Below are 16,414 nucleotides of genomic sequence, written 5' to 3' on the forward strand. Positions count from 1 at the left end.
TAGAATAATAGGCAGCGGTTAGATTACAGATCTTGCGAATTTATTACAGGTCATTTTCACTTCTCCATAAGGCCAAACATTCCTCATGTGATCTACGGTTTATATAGCATTCTGTAACCCCTGCAGGAGAGGCACTGTGTCTTACAAGTCCGTTCGGAACGGAGTATTATGACCGTTAGACAACAGGAGAACGGGTAGGTGTCTTATAAGTAAATTAGTCTGGAAGGGGAGTGTGTTCACTATAGAACACGGAGAAACGGGTCAACTTTGCAATAACATATCGCTTCAGACGGCAGGACAAGCCGTGTCAATGAGTAATAATTCATGACAATGGGTTAATTACTCGTGACTATCGAGTGTCACTAAATTTAAAGTGTCATCCTGAGGCACTGGCATGGCCACGCTGTGACACCAGTCATGTGACAAACGAGAGTAATGACAAGAAGAGAATCAGTGAGAAATGTCAATGAGTCCGTGAATGACAAGAGTCTGGTCATATTTAAAACCTAATTCATGTTCGAAGAAAAAAAACTATGACACCCCCTTTACTGCTGATGGTGATAAATCGACACCTGAAAGCGCCAAGGAGCCATATATGAATCTCTCTTTTTGCAAACTGGATGAGACTAGCTATTGGTTGTCAAGGTTGCTATGACTACGGTACAATGTGGCGGTGTGAGGGGACTGCCTTCTATCATGTCAACAGAGGTATATATGAGGGGAGAGGGGGGGGGGACAAAGGTGTTTGGGCATTGTTTAGAGATTAGGCATCGTGTTCCCCTCTTCACGTATGATCTGTGACACTATCCTAAAAGAATCTCTGTCTCTCTCTCTCTCTCTCTCTCTCTCTCTCTCTCTCTCTCTCTCTCTCTCTCTCTCTCTCTCTCTCTCTCTCACTCTCACTCTCACTCTCTCTCTCTTTCTCTCACTCTCACTTTCTCATCATTAACGCCGATTCTCTCGCCTTTAATTTTAATTATGGAAAGGTTTTTATATCTTGTAACAGCTTACATCTGATATAAAAATCAACATATTTACACAAATTTTCGGCGATGCAGAAACCAGACTTACAACCTCAACCAACCAACATTGGAGGTTTAACCCCACCTCAAAAGACGTCGTTTGGTAGGTCTCCCTCTGGCCTCAGGCACACTGAAGGCACCCCTTGGGCACTGGCACCTTCGGGGGGTACTCACTTGGGCAGTAAGGTGGGTCTCTCTCGACACATCTTCTTGATGAAGGCGATGTAAGGGCAGTGGAGGATCATGATGATCAGGACGCCTCCTATCTGGGCCCCGATGGTCCAGCCTAAAGAATTCACCAGCTCGAGTTCGGCGGCGTGGCGGTCGTACTCCGGCATCACTAAGAACGGATCTAATCTGCTGTAATAGCACCAGAATCTCCGTCCGGGCTTGCCGAAGTACTTGTAAAATATGGAACAGTTGACCGCCGGCGGGTAGCCACAGCCTTTGACGTTTATGTATAAGGAGGCGTTTAGGACGTCCCAGTAAGCAGGGTCAATATATGTGGTGTTCGGTGCGTCAGCGTCTAGAAGAGTGGTGTTGACGCCGACGTCACACTCCCCTTCGATGTCCGCCTCGGTGTCATTGCTCACGGAACAGTTTCTGTATACCACTGTGATCTGCGAACAGTTGTATATGTCTTTAGTACAGCCCTCGGTGCACGAGCACCAGGATATATTTTTGATGCCAACCACCACCTGGGCGAAGGTGGTCATGCAGAGGACGGGCGTGGGCTGGAACTCGTAAGTGAGGGTGGCCAGCGCCGGGTCTATGGTCATGGGCACGAGGAACAGTAGGGTGAAGATCCCCCCTATGATCATAAGGGCGGAGATGATGGTCAGATACAGTTTTAAAATAGTTACACATGATGTTTTCTTTTTCTTTTTGGTTTTTCGGTCTTTGAGGAGCTGTCTGAGGGCCTCTTTGCCAGCGTTTAGTTGAGCTCGGTTCACAAGCTCTTCCAACTGCTCCTGTTGGTCCTTTAGAGTCTGTTTACCTGTTTTGGGTTTGCCCTTGAGGTCCTCCTTTGAGGTGGAGGTGGAGGGCTCGCCGGGGAAAACGGGCCGTACCACATTACCTCTACCGATAAACTGGTTTGCTGGCACCAGCATCACGCCCACCGACGCACGCCCGTACCCATCACCACAGTTCACGGCCCTCACTCACCGCGCGACGCGCATACGGAACACGGCACTGACGTATAGGGCCCTCACAGGCCGCGTCACTCATCCTCCCACGAGGTGCGACTCTCCAGTGAGCCGCGTCCCACCACAGGTACCTCTCGCGGCCTCTGCTGCCACCTGGCGGCCACACCCCGCACTACCTCACAAACATACGCACGCCTCCACACGCGCACACATACACGTACATGCTCTCACTCGCATACATATACAACACACACACATAATACACAGACATAATATACAATTAACATACAACACACACTACACACTCGTGCTTTATCAGTGTGGGTGGTTCTTTAAAAGCTATGCGTGCGCGCGCGCGTGCGTGTGTGTGTGTGTGTGTGTGTGTGTGTGTGTGTGTACTCACCTAGTTGTACTCACCTAGTTGTGTTTGCGGGGGTTGAGCTCTGGCTCTTTGGTCCCGCCTCTCAACCGTCAATCAACAGGTGTACAGATTCATGAGCCTATCGGGCTCTGTCATATCTACACTTGAAACTGTGTATGGAGTCAGCCTCCACCACATCACTTCCTAATGCATTCCATTTGTCAACCACTCTGACACTAAAAAAGTTCTTTCTAATATCTCTGTGGCTCATTTGGGCACTCAGTTTCCACCTGTGTCCCCTTGTGCGTGTTCCCCTTGTGTTAAATAGACTGTCTTTATCTACCCTATCAATCCCCTTCAGAATCTTGAATGTGGTGATCATGTCCCCCCTAACTCTTCTGTCTTCCAGCGAAGTGAGGTTTAATTCCCGTAGTCTCTCCTCGTAGCTCATACCTCTCAGCTCGGGTACTAGTCTGGTGGCAAACCTTTGAACCTTTTCCAGTTTAGTCTTATCCTTGACTAGATATGGACTCCATGCTGGGGCTGCATACTCCAGGATTGGCCTGACATATGTGGTATACAAAGTTCTGAATGATTCTTTACACAAGTTTCTGAATGCCGTTCGTATGTTGGCCAGCCTGGCATATGCCGCTGATGTTATCCGCTTGATATGTGCTGCAGGAGACAGGTCTGGCGTGATATCAACCCCCAAGTCTTTTTCCTTCTCTGACTCCTGAAGAATTTCCTCTCCCAGATGATACCTTGTATCTGGCCTCCTGCTCCCTACACCTATCTTCATTACATTACATTTGGTTGGGTTAAACTCTAACAACCATTTGTTCGACCATTCCTTCAGCTTGTCTAGGTCTTCTTGAAGCCTCAAACAGTCCTCTTCTGTTTTAATCCTTCTCATAATTTTAGCATCGTCCGCAAACATTGAGAGAAATGAATCGATACCCTCCGGGAGATCATTTACATATATCAGAAACAAGATAGGACCGAGTACAGAGCCCTGTGGGACTCCACTGGTGACTTCACGCCAATCGGAGGTCTCACCCCTCACCGTAACTCTCTGCTTCCTATTGCTTAGATACTCCCTTATCCACTGGAGCACCTTACCAGCTACACCTGCCTATCTCTCCAGCTTATGTACCAGCCTCTTATGCGGTACTGTGTCAAAGGCTTTCCGACAATCCAAGAAAATGCAGTCCGCCCAGCCCTCTCTTTCTTGCTTAATCTGTGTCACCTGATCGTAGAATTCTATCAAGCCTGTAAGGCAAGATTTACCCTCCCTGAATCCATGTTGGCGATTTGTCACGAAGTCCCTTCTCTCCAGATGTGTTACCAGGTTTTTTCTCACGATCTTCTCCATCACCTTGCATGGTATACAAGTCAAGGACACTGGCCTGTAGTTCAGTGCCTCTTGTCTGTCGCCCTTTTTGTATATTGGGACCACATTCGCCGTCTTCCATATTTCTGGTAGGTCTCCCGTCTCTAGTGACTTACTATACACTATGGAGAGTGGCAGGCAAAGTGCCTCTGCACACTCTTTCAGTACCCATGGTGAGATCCCATCTGGACCAACAGCCTTTCTAACATCCAGATCCAGCAGGTGTCTCTTGACCTCCTCTCTCGTAATTTCGAACTCCTCCAAGGCCGCCTGGTTTACCTCCCTTTCTCCTAGCACAGTGACCTCACCCTGTTCTATTGTGAAGACCTCCTGGAACCTCTTGTTGAGTTCCTCACACACCTCTCTGTCATTCTCTGTATACCTGTCCTCGCCTGTTCTAAGTTTCAATACCTGTTCTTTCACTGTTGTTTTCCTTCTGATGTGACTGTGGAGTAGCTTTGGTTCGGTCTTGGCTTTGTTTGCTATATCATTTTCAAAATTTTTCTCTGCTTCTCTTCTCACCCTGACGTACTCATTCCTGGTTCTCTGGTATCTCTCCCTGCTTTCTGGTGTTCTGTTATTCCGGAAGTTCCTCCACGCCTTTTTGTTCAGTTTCTTCGCTTCCATACATGCCCTGTGTGTGTGTGTGTGTGTGTGTGTGTGTGTGTGTGTGTGTGTGTGTGTGTGTGTGTGTGTTGTATTGCGTGAGTGTGTTTAGAACTGAGAGAATGACTGAATGACCACTTGGACTGTTTGGTAGAACGAAGGGCTCGTTTTCTGCAATGTCGGCGTTCAATTCCCGATGCTCCAAGTGGTTGGGTAACGTCCCCTCACCCTTTCCTCATCCTAGTTCCTTGTTCTCATTTCCCAAGTGCTATATAGTCATACAGGCTTAGTGCTTTCTCCCCATAATTACCTTGATGCTGGCTCTTCGTCATGAATGTGACAAGAAAGGGGGAGACATAATCATTACATATAAAATCCTTAGGAACATTGACAAAGTACATAGCGTGAACAACAACAGAAAGGTAGGTCTTTGATGGAAACTTTAGACTCAGATTTTAACTTGAGACACAGGTATGTAAGGAAATATTTCTTCAGTCTGAGGTCGATGCTATGAAGAGTAGAGGTGGGCCCAAATATCGACCGCCCCCCCCACGTAATTAGTGAAATGTGGTAGGACGAGTCCGTAGACTTCATGATGTTTTCTGAGACTAAGAGATATATGGGAGAGGAGAGAAGGCAGGAGGAAGGAGGCTGTTTGAAGAGAGGGGCAAACAAGTGAGGAGGAGGAGGAGAGGGGAGGCTGTTTGAAGAGAGGGGCAAACAAGTGAGGAGGAGGAGGAGGAGGAGAGGGGATCTTTTTTAAGAAATTTTGAGAGGGGGCGGGGCGGGGAATAGGGAAAAAGACAGATCATAAATGTGGGTAGTTAGGGAGAAAGGGGAAAAAGAGAGAGACCCAGGCACGGCCGGGTAACCCCCCAAAGAGTCTCATAAGTAGATATGATAGAAATACAAGGGTTTGGACACTTTTGCAATATGCGTTTGACAGCTGAAAAAGGCGGGCTCCAAGACCTTAAGGCTCGATTCTGCAGGCACAGGTAAATTCAATGTTTCTTTCCTTTTTCCTAGTGTATAGTGAGTGCCTCGACTTCTTACAACTGGCGGGGGATTCTTTATAACATCCACACACACACCTGGCTTCTTAGAAATACTTCTCCAAATTATCCCCCTTTTAAATAGGTGTTGTTATTAACGTGGCTACTTTTCCATATCCCTGCTCTTGGTCTTCAGATAATATAATCAAGTAAATCATGTTGGCTACACCACTGGTTCTCAGATAATCAAGTAAATCATGTTGGCTACACCACTGGTTCTCAGATAATCAATAAATCATGTTGGCTACACCACTGGTTCTCAGATAATCAAGTAAATCATGTTGGCTACACCACTGGTTCTCAGATAATCAAGTAAATCATGTTGGCTACACCACTGGTTCTCAGATAATCAATAAATCATGTTGGCTACACCACTGGTTCTCAGATAATCAATAAATCATGTTGGCTACACCACTGGTTCTCAGATAATCAAGTAAATCATGTTGGCTACACTACTGGTTCTCAGATAATCAATAAATCATGTTGGCTACACCACTGGTTCTCAGATAATCAATAAATCATGTTGGCTACACCACTGGTTCTCAGATAATCAATAAATCATGTTGGCTACACCACTGGTTCTCAGATAATCAATAAATCATGTTGGCTACACCACTGGTTCTCAGATAATCAAGTAAATCATGTTGGCTACACCACTGGTTCTCAGATAATCAATAAATCATGTTGGCTACACCACTGGTTCTCAGATAATCAATAAATCATGTTGGCTACACCACTGGTTCTCAGATAATCAATAAATCATGTTGGCTACACCACTGGTTCTCAGATAATAAATCATGTTGGCTACTCCACTGGTTCTCAGATAATCAAGTAAATCATGTTGGCTACACCACTGGTTCTCAGATAATCAATAAATCATGTTGGCTACACCACTGGTTCTCAGATAATCAAGTAAATCATGTTGGCTACACCACTCGTTCTCAGATAATAAATCATGTTGGCTACACCACTGGTTCTCAGATAATCAATAAATCATGTTGGCTACACCACTGGTTCTCAGATAATCAATAAATCATGTTGGCTACACCACTGGTTCTCAGATAATCAAGTAAATCATGTTGGCTACACCACTAGTTCTCAGATAATCAATAAATCATGTTGGCTACACCACTGGTTCTCAGATAATCAATAAATCATGTTGGCTACACCACTGGTTCTCAGATAATCAAGTAAATCATGTTGGCTACACCACTAGTTCTCAGATAATCAATAAATCATGTTGGCTACACCACTGGTTCTCAGATAATCAATAAATCATGTTGGCTACACCACTGGTTCTCAGATAATAAATCATGTTGGCTACTCCACTGGTTCTCAGGTAATCAAGTAAATCATGTTGGCTACACCACTGGTTCTCAGGTAATCAAGTAAATCATGTTGGCTACACCACTGGTTCTCAGATAATCAATAAATCATGTTGGCTACACCACTGGTTCTCAGATAATCAATAAATCATGTTGGCTACACCACTGGTTCTCAGATAATCAAGTAAATCATGTTGGCTACACCACTGCAGCAGCACTTTGGTACAACCAACATCGAGGGTCAGAACAAATCTCATTTACATTACCCAGAGCTGTGAGATCACACTAAAAGGTGTATGGGCAGGACGGGCACCTAATTTGGGAAATAGCTGCCATATCCGCCCAAAGAAAATCTGGTATAGTGCTATTGGCAATTGTTTAGAGACGCTGTGAAGCATGAAGGAAAAGTTATATAGAGTTGTATAGCCAAACTTAAGAGTTACTTTACGTATCTGTTGCACTAGGATGGAGTTATTGTAGTGGACGAATTTAAGTAAGTGGTAGTTTTGAGTATTAAAATCTTTTAAGTATTGAGTACTTGAGGTAGTTTTGAGTGAAAATGGCCCAGATTAACCCGCAGTTCTCAAAATACGATGTCTATCGAAAATATGACTTTTAAGTGTTATTTTTGAGCGGACGTCAAGGTAATTGTGTAAGTTTTAAATTACCACTTTTTATACCGAAAATATTCAAATTAGTGAAAACGTCGATTCTCTCCTAATGTGTATACCCCCCTAGTGAGTATACTCGTGGGAGAACAGAGAGCCATTCATATGAACAATCAGACATTTTTCACGTTCTCATTTTAATCGTCTGTATAGTTTTAAATGCAAGATCCTTAGCTTTCATTTTATTGTAGACAAATTAATTTAGTTGTTAGCACTGAAGACATTCGTAACAAAATGCAAATATTAGCGCCACATTAATCGTTGTATTGTGAATGGATATAATACACAGTATATGTGGGGTTATATAAATTGGGGGCTTCAGTGTTATTAGAGTCTTCAGGCTTCCTAATTTGGAAGTCTTCGTTAAAACAAATTACATATCTCCGTTCTTGAATGTCATCAGCCGCACGCGCCGTCCGGTCTTTAGATGTAATGACCAGTTTGGCCAAATTCGTCCTTGCGGGTTCCCGGAGAATTTCTGGAATTAGTCGTTTGCTGTGTTATAAAATTACATTTGTCTCCACCCGTCTCCATCAGTGGATACATGTCACAGTCAAGAACGAAACAAATGGTAGTTGTGTCATTGTATTTATATCATTATATTTTTTTTCTCGGAGCTTTCAACCATCTGGTTATGTGTAGGAGGGATGTGTAGCTGTCTGTCTTGGATAATATGTAGTTTCATTGTTGTTTATACGTGTGTTTTGTGTTAGTTAGGATCATCTAGTATATTTATATAAATGTCTTAGCTATAAGAGAAAATGTCTGTCTGTTTGTCCAAAGTTGGAGGCCAGACGCTTGGAGTTAGTCTCACCCAAATTTGCAGGGGGAATGGTCTCGGGTACAGGTCGGACATAAGCTAGTTGGGGTAGGCCTAAGTTAAATGATTTAAGAAATATTAACAATTATAGTCACCCCCCGTGCGTTTTTTGTGGAGCCACGTGGGAAATATATAGTGTGATTTCCCTAGAGTTTTTATTGATAGTAATACATTTTCTGAGATCCATACGGTTGCTTCAGTGCTTCGTTTTCTGATAGTAGGGGAGGAGGAGGGGCAATCAGGGAAAGGAAGAGGCTAGGGATCAAGGAGGGAGTTATCTTGAAGTTATCTTGAGAGAATTTCGGGGCTTTAGCGTCCCCGCGGCCCTGTCCTTGACCAGGCCTCCACCCCCAGGTAGCAGCCCGTGACAGCTGACTAACACCCAGGTACCTATTTTATTGCTAGGTAACAGGGGCATAGGGTGAAAGAAACTCTGCCCATTGTTTCTCGCCGGCGCCTGGGATCGAATCCAGGACCACAGGATCACAAGTCCAGCGTGCTGTCCGCTTGGCCTACCGGCTCCCTCCCGGGGGTGGGGGATAAGGGGATGGAGGTCAAGGGGGAGAAGGGATGAAGAGGGAGAAGAGGAGGAAACGGTGAAAAGAGGGGTAAAAGAGACCTGGAAGTAGTCAAGTAACTCTTCTATCAATATAAGTGGAAATGTCTGACGGTTCGAGGTTGGGGTTAAAAGTGATGTGATAGGGGGATGGGATTGAGGGGGAGGGGCAGGAGATGGAGTGGGAAAGGATGGAGAGAACAGGGGAGTGAGATGGAGTGATGGGAAAGAAGGGAGAGGTGAAGAAGAAGAAGAGAGGTGGAAGGGGGAGTGGGGGAGGAAGGAGACAATCACGGGTATCTTTCCTAGTGTGTGCGCCTTCCTGTCACTATCTTCAGGGGAGTTAACTCTAGCTCTTCATGCCCCGCCTGCTAGCCATGCACTTCTTGCGTTTCGATATAACTATTCTGACGTTCAAATTCTTTGTCGAATCTGGTCTTAAAGTTGCGGATGGAGGTGGCTTCCCAAACTTATCCTTTTAGAACATTTGACTTGTTAACTACCTGTACACGGTACGAGTACTTCCTTACCTTCATTCGGCTCATTTGCGTTTCCAGCTTCCAACTGCGACCTCTTGTACTGTGTTCTCTTAATCTGAAGAGGCTATCCTTGTCCACAGTATATTCACCGCAGTATCTCGTATGTTGTGATCATATCTCTTTTGTTCCTTTCATCTTCAAGGGTTGTGAGATTTAGTTCCATTAGCCTGTTTTCGTAGCTCAACCCTCTTAGCTCTGGCACCAGTCTTGCTGCCAGCCTTTGTCACTTTTTCAGTTTTGGTCTTGTGCTTCTCACGATACGGGGTCCAGGCCGGTGCTGCAAACATTTCACAGTTCACGTTGTGAGATCTGGTAACATCCCGAGTACCTATACGTGCTGATAGGTGAACAGACGCATTAGGTGATATAGTTGATATGAAATGCACCAAATCATTTCTGTCCCGCCAGGAATTCGAATCCGAAATTCTTCATTGATTGACTATTTTTTTAATTAGTGTAATAAAGAATTGGTGAAAAAAAGTTGGTATAGAAACAACTTTGGAAACTTTCTTTTGATCAGCTGCGATTTATAAATATTTATTTACTTAAAAATAATTATAAATAATATTTTTCTATTTTAAACAAGAGTATTTTTGTTTCTATACGATGTATACTTTTTGTATTGTTTTTATACCAACTTGTTTCACCAATTCTTTATTACAATAATTACAAAAATAGTCAATCAAGAATTCCGGATTCGAATTCCTGGCGGGACAGAAATGGTTTGGCGCATTTCCTATCACCTAATGCGACTGTTCACCTACCAGCAAGTACTCGGGATCTAGTCAGCTTCTTGTAGGGTTGCATCCTGGACGGGGTCAGTAATTTCAACCTTGGGCAGGACCTCGATATATGCCTTATGTATATGAATACACTCTGGCTGTCTGTCCCCCCCCCGCGACAATAAATTAAACCCAAATAAAGTAGAATCCCATAAAATGTACAGTTTTCTCTGACTGTTTCTCTTTGCTTAAATAAGTTAGGATAGACTCGCATATTTAGTTTACCCGTTATCGGGGGGGCCATTCAGCTTGTTAAACTAATCCAAGTTCCCTTAGATAACGACTGACCCTCCGCAGGATGCAACCCATAACAGTTACCTAACTCCCAGGTACTTATATTTACCACTAGATAAAAAAAAACAGCCATCAGATATACCGAATCTTGTAAAAATGATTATTACAGAAGATTAGTGCCGAAAAAGCTGGTTCTATAACCATTGTTCCAGCAGCTGATTGGTATCTTATACACAATCGCTGTTACAGCTGACCAGTACAGTATACATACTGTATCAATGGTAGGCTGTGCTTGTCTTATGTATGCTATGTATATTTCGTGGAGGACACGGGGAAGGGAATTATCAGTGGAAATCGCCAAGCCATAATGACTATATAGCACTGGGAAGGGGGTCAGGATAAGGATTTGGGATGGGATGGGGGGAAAGGAATGGTGCCCAGGACGGTCGGGGATTGAACGCCGACCTGCATGAAGCTAGACCGTCGCTCTACCGTCCAGTTACTTTCGTGGAGGAAAGAGCATATTTTTGTCCATATATATAAGAGTTCTTACAGTCTTGTACATGGAGCTTGAGGCATTATAAAGAGCTTGAGATATTATGCAGTGCTTTAGGCCATAGTAAATAATGCTTTAGGCCTTGCGTATAATGCTTGGAGCCTTATGTATAATGCTTGAGACCTTACGTATACTGGTTTGCAGCCTTGTGCATGTTGCTTGAGGGCTTATGTATGATGCTTGAGGTCTTATGTATGATGTTTGAAACCTTTATGTATGATGTTTGAGGACTTATGTATGATGCTTGGAGCCTCATGTATGATGCTTGAGGCCTTATGTATAATGCTTGAAGTCTTATGTATGATACTTGCAACGTTATAAAATCTTCGAGTCATATAGCCCTTGAAGTATTATATAGCCTTAAGACATTTCATAATTCTCGAGGTATTATGTATTCCTTACAGTATTATATAGAACTTGAGACATTATAAAGAAGTTGAAGCAGTATGTCTTTTGTTCATGTAACTGAACTATCTTGAGGCATAGATTTAGAAGGTCATTGGCACAGACTTTGAAGGTCATTGGCATAGACTTTGAAGGTCATTGGCATAGACTTTGAAGGTCATTGACACAGACTTTGAAGGTCATTGGCACAGACTTTGAAGGTCATTGGCGTAGACTTTGAAGGTCATTGGCACAGACTTTGAAGGTCATTGGCACAGACTTTGAAGGTCATTGGCATAGACTTTGAAGGTCATTGGCATAGACTTTGAAGGTCATTGGCACAGATTTTGAAGGTCATTGACACAGACTTTGAAGGTCATTGGCATAGAATTTAAAGGTCATTGGCACAGACTTTGAAGGTCATTGGCACAGACTTTGAAGGTCATTGGCACAGACTTTGAAGGTCATTGGCATAGACTTTGAAGGTCATTGGCATAGACTTTGAAGGTCATTGGCATAGACTTTAAAGGTCATTGGCACAGACTTTGAAGGTCATTGGCATAGACTTTGAAGGTCATTGGCATAGACTTTGAAGGTCAATGACACAGACTTTGAAGGTCATTGGCATAGACTTTGAAGGTCATTGGCATAGACTTTGAAGGTCAATGACACAGACTTTGAAGGTCATTGGCATAGACTTTAAAGGTCATTGAATAGATTTTATAATTTAGCTCTGGTGGCTTAAGTCTTTTTACCCTTATGCCTATTTAATTAGGCTTTCAAACAGGTATAGCATTAATTTGCTGTATTTCTTTTGAGGATAATTTTACAAAAACACTTAACACATTGATATAAATTTATATACATGCATAATATACATCAGTCAAATCAGTATTTCTTAAGGTTTTTAGAATGTAAGTAACACGTGAAAAATTTAGTAACAATAGAATTCACTTAGTGAATGTTGGGGTTGAAATGTTCCTCAACGCCCAAGTCAGGTTCGATTTTAACATAGTGATTACTTTCAGCCTTTATTTGTGTCTTATCTGTAGTGTGGGTGTCGCAGTCTGTAAGCAGGGATGCGAACCCATCACCTCTGTTTGCGGTGAAGTCATCCCCTGTATGTGATGTACCACTGTCAACGGTGAAGGGATCTACTCTGGGTGAAGTCCTTCTGTTCGCAGTGAAGTTCTCTGTCTTTAGAAATGATTCTTTGTATGCGGTGAAGTCCAACGCCCTGGACGATGTCCCACTGAATGCGGTGTAGGGCCCTCCCATAGGTAATGCACCTCTGCTTGTGAAGTCCTCTGTTCTGGGTGATGTACTTCCGAATGCATTGACGTTTTCTCCCCTGAGTGATGTACCAGCAGACTCTTGCTTAATGTTACACGTCGCTTTGTTGACGTATTCCTCATACGCTGAACGCCTCTCGTGCACATGTGCGTTGATGATGCGTTTGTTATGTGTTCTGCAATAACGTTCTCGTAAGGCGTTGGTTAACATCGACAGGTAACTGTATCCGTAAAGATGCATTGCAAGCGAGTTTACTTTGTGGTGTGAGTTATACAGCTTGTCACTATTGTATTCTATTTTTGTTTGAAAATTCAGGGTGTCCAAAGGCTCATTCCCTCGCCTGCTGGGGGTGGGTATGGTGCCCATGCCCTCGTTCCGTCGCCTGCTGGGGTCATAAGAGCCAGTCTGTTGCAGCATTGTGGCTAAATTCTCCTTTCTGTAGAAATACTGCGACATGAGGTGCTCACTAACAGGGTTCCAAGCTGTTCTTTCGGCGCGTTTGTCAGTGGTTGTCGAGTGTGGGGTTGGACTACTCTCTTCCTGGTGTGAGTTGGGCGCAGGATGGTAACTGTCAGATCCTTCTGTCTTAAGTTGTAGGATGTTTACTGTGGGTATAACTACCATAGGCTGGCTCTCTTGCCTTCTAGGAGGCTGAAGGCCGAGATGGGGCTGTGTCGTTGTTGTGGTGTCCTCGGCCAGGTGGGGCTGTGTCGTTGTTCTGGTGTCCTCGGCCAGGTGGGGCTGTGTCGTTGTTCTGGTGTCCTCGGCCAGGTGGGGCTGTGTCGTTGTTCTGGTGTCCTCGGCCAGGTGGGGCTGTGTCGTTGTTCTGGTGTCCTCGGCCAGGTGGGGCTGTGTCGTTGTTCTGGTGTCCTCGGCCAGGTGGGGCTGTGTCGTTGTTCTGGTGTCCTCGGCCGGGTGGGGCTGTGTCGTTGTTCTGGTGTCCTCGGCCGGGTGGGGCTGTGTCGTTGTTCTGGTGTCCTCGGCCAGCAGTTGCCGAGATATGACTAACTGGTTGTACAGTCCCCTAGAGGAACGGATCGCGGCGGCTGTGGTTTCCTCAGTGGGTGTTGAATGAGCCATGGCGCCCCTCGGTCGCTGCTCTGATTGGCTTACTGTGCAGTAACCATAATCCTTCTCAGCTTTCAGGTTTAGGATATTCATTGTTGGTATAATGACCATGGGTAAGTTCATTTGTCTTCTTTGATATTGCGGGTTGAGGGGGATTTTGGCGGCATTCTCATTTCTTTTTTTGTCTTGGTGGGTGATTGAGAAATGATGTGTTGCTTCTGAGGTCAGAGTTGTGTTGAAACTGTCAGTGATTGTTGATTGGGACTTGGAGACATTTCCTTCTTGCTGCATCACGTGTTTGTTTGGGTCATTGTTTTGCTTGGTGTTATGTTGCGAGTTGTTTGCTGGGGATAAGACTGTTGTGGGTGGCATGCTGTGTTCTGCCGGTTGCTGAGAGCTGGCTTCATTCTGTACTGATATCATGTTTTCCTTCAAGACTTCTCTTTGGTCTGGTGCTGCTGATGCGTTACTCTCCGGAGTGATGCTGTTTTGTGTGTCTGCTGTGGAAGAGGACTCGCTTGTCACAGCTGCAGACTCCCTGGAGCCACTCCTGTGTCTGCTGCTCGGCTCTGCGTCAACTGAATTTATACCGGCATCCTTGCGGGCTCTCAACTCCCTTGCAAGATTTGCCTGTTTGTGCGATTTTAGATGTTTGTAGAGAGCGATCATGCGAGAGAACTCTTTATCACAACACCTGCATTTGAAGATTTTGTTGCTCAGATGCACTCTCATATGTCGAGTCATATTACTTCTGTGAGAAAATCCTCTCCCACACACCTGACACGTATAGGGTTTCTCCCCGGTGTGAAGGATCAGATGCTTAACGAGGTTGCTCTTCAATGAGAATTCCTTCTTACAGCTGTCACATTTATACTTAATCTCCCCCTTGTGACCTGTTGTTTCAAGGAAGTTCTCTAGACATTTTTGACACATTATTTGCTTCTGATCTTTCTTCAAGATTTTTTCTTGGACAGAAGTGCCCCACATTGTTGACAAGAGTTTAATTTGTCTCGTGAATGGATTTTCATGTGACGACTCAAGTTACTCTTGTCTGAAAAAGCTTTGGTACATTTGTTACATTCGTATGGCTTCTCACCACTGTGACTCCTTATGTGACTATTCAAGTGAGTTCTGTCTGAAAATCCCTTCTTACAAATTTCACACACGTAGGGCCACTCTCCGGTGTGACGCCACGAGTGCTTAATAAGGGCACCCTTACGTACAAATATTTTATGGCATTGGTCACATTTGTAGGGTTTGACCCCATTGTGAAGGAGGATGTGTTGGACCAATACACTCTTCCTGGAAAAGGATCTGCTACAGTCATGACAGTGAAAGGGCTTCTCTCCTGTGTGTCTTCTGGCGCGTTGCGCAAGATTACTCTTGTGGGTGAAGGCTTTGTCGCAGTCGTTACATTTATAAGGTTTGTCACCTGTGTGAACTCTCAAATGCCGAGTCAGGTCGCCCTTCTGTATAAACGCCCGGCCACAAGTGCCACACTTGTGGGGCTTTTCTCCAGTGTGTATCCGCAGGTGATGAATTAGATGCCACCGCTTGTGGAAACATTTGCTACACAGCTCACATTTGTAGTTCTTGGTACATCCGCTCGACTTATAAGACGACACTTTATCTACTTTACTAGCGGGACTCAGAGTTAAGTGTGGTTGTTATTAGTGACATCACCTTTCCCAGACGGACGAGACAGTGAGCTAAAGTGTTGCCCTTTCACATATGGCGTCATGGTATATATATATATATATATATATATATATATATATATATATATATATATATATATATTATAATATATATATATATATATATATATATATATATATCACTACACGTTAATATAACACATATCTCGCAGCATCAACAATGTTTAACTCAGGAAAGCACTTTGTCAAATCTAAAGATTCAGAAATTTTTTGTTTACCAATTTGTCATGCAGCATTAACTCAAAACTCACACGTGGAATTATATTAGAAGTATTAATTGAAATATCCTTTAATTGGAAATATGATCTCAAATAATTAAGTTAGTCATTCATATGATAAACCAGCCTATCCGCCTGTGTTGGTAGTACTAATAGTAACGAGGAGGACCATAGTATATATACTGTTGTACAACGAAATTAGAACTTAGAAATCTGACTAATTGTGTTGGACAAACCGGAAAACTATTTTTTACTTGTGTTGTTTTGAGAAACTAACCTAACCTAACCTAACCTAACCTAACCTAACCTTCCCTAACCTAACCTAACCTAACCTAACCTAACCTAACCTAACCTAACCTAACCTAACCTAACCTTCCCTAACCTAACCTAACCTAACCTAACCTAACCTAACCTAACCTAACCTAACCTTCCCTAACCTAACCTAACCTAACCTAACCTAACCTAACCTAACCTAACCTTCCCTAACCTAACCTAACCTAACCTAACCTAACCTTCCCTAACCTAACCTAACCTAACCTAACCTAACCTAACCTTCCCTAACCTAACCTAACCTAACCTAACCTAACCTTCCCTAACCTAACCTAACCTAACCTAACCTAACCTAACCTAACCTAACCTAACCTAACCTTCCCTAACCTAACCTAACCTAACCT

The 16,414-nt window shown here is 43.8% G+C and overlaps 2 protein-coding genes across 7 annotated transcripts in view; one reads left to right on the plus strand and one right to left on the minus strand.

Moving 5' to 3' along the window:
• The window catches only part of LOC123746882 (protein tipE), a 67,922-nt gene extending 65,470 nt beyond the window's left edge, over positions 1-2,452 (minus strand). Inside the window, exon 1 of the mRNA XM_045728733.2 lies at positions 1,197-2,452. Within this exon, the coding sequence (XP_045584689.1) occupies positions 1,197-2,134 (938 nt within the window). The 5' untranslated portion in view covers positions 2,135-2,452. The remainder of the gene's footprint in view (positions 1-1,196) is intronic.
• Sara (Smad anchor for receptor activation) overlaps positions 1-16,414 on the plus strand; it is a 161,450-nt gene that overhangs the window by 135,496 nt on the left and 9,540 nt on the right. The window lies entirely within an intron of this gene.

The sequence above is a fragment of the Procambarus clarkii genome, chromosome 93 (assembly GCF_040958095.1).
Source record: "Procambarus clarkii isolate CNS0578487 chromosome 93, FALCON_Pclarkii_2.0, whole genome shotgun sequence".
NCBI classification, from domain to species: domain Eukaryota; kingdom Metazoa; phylum Arthropoda; class Malacostraca; order Decapoda; family Cambaridae; genus Procambarus; species Procambarus clarkii.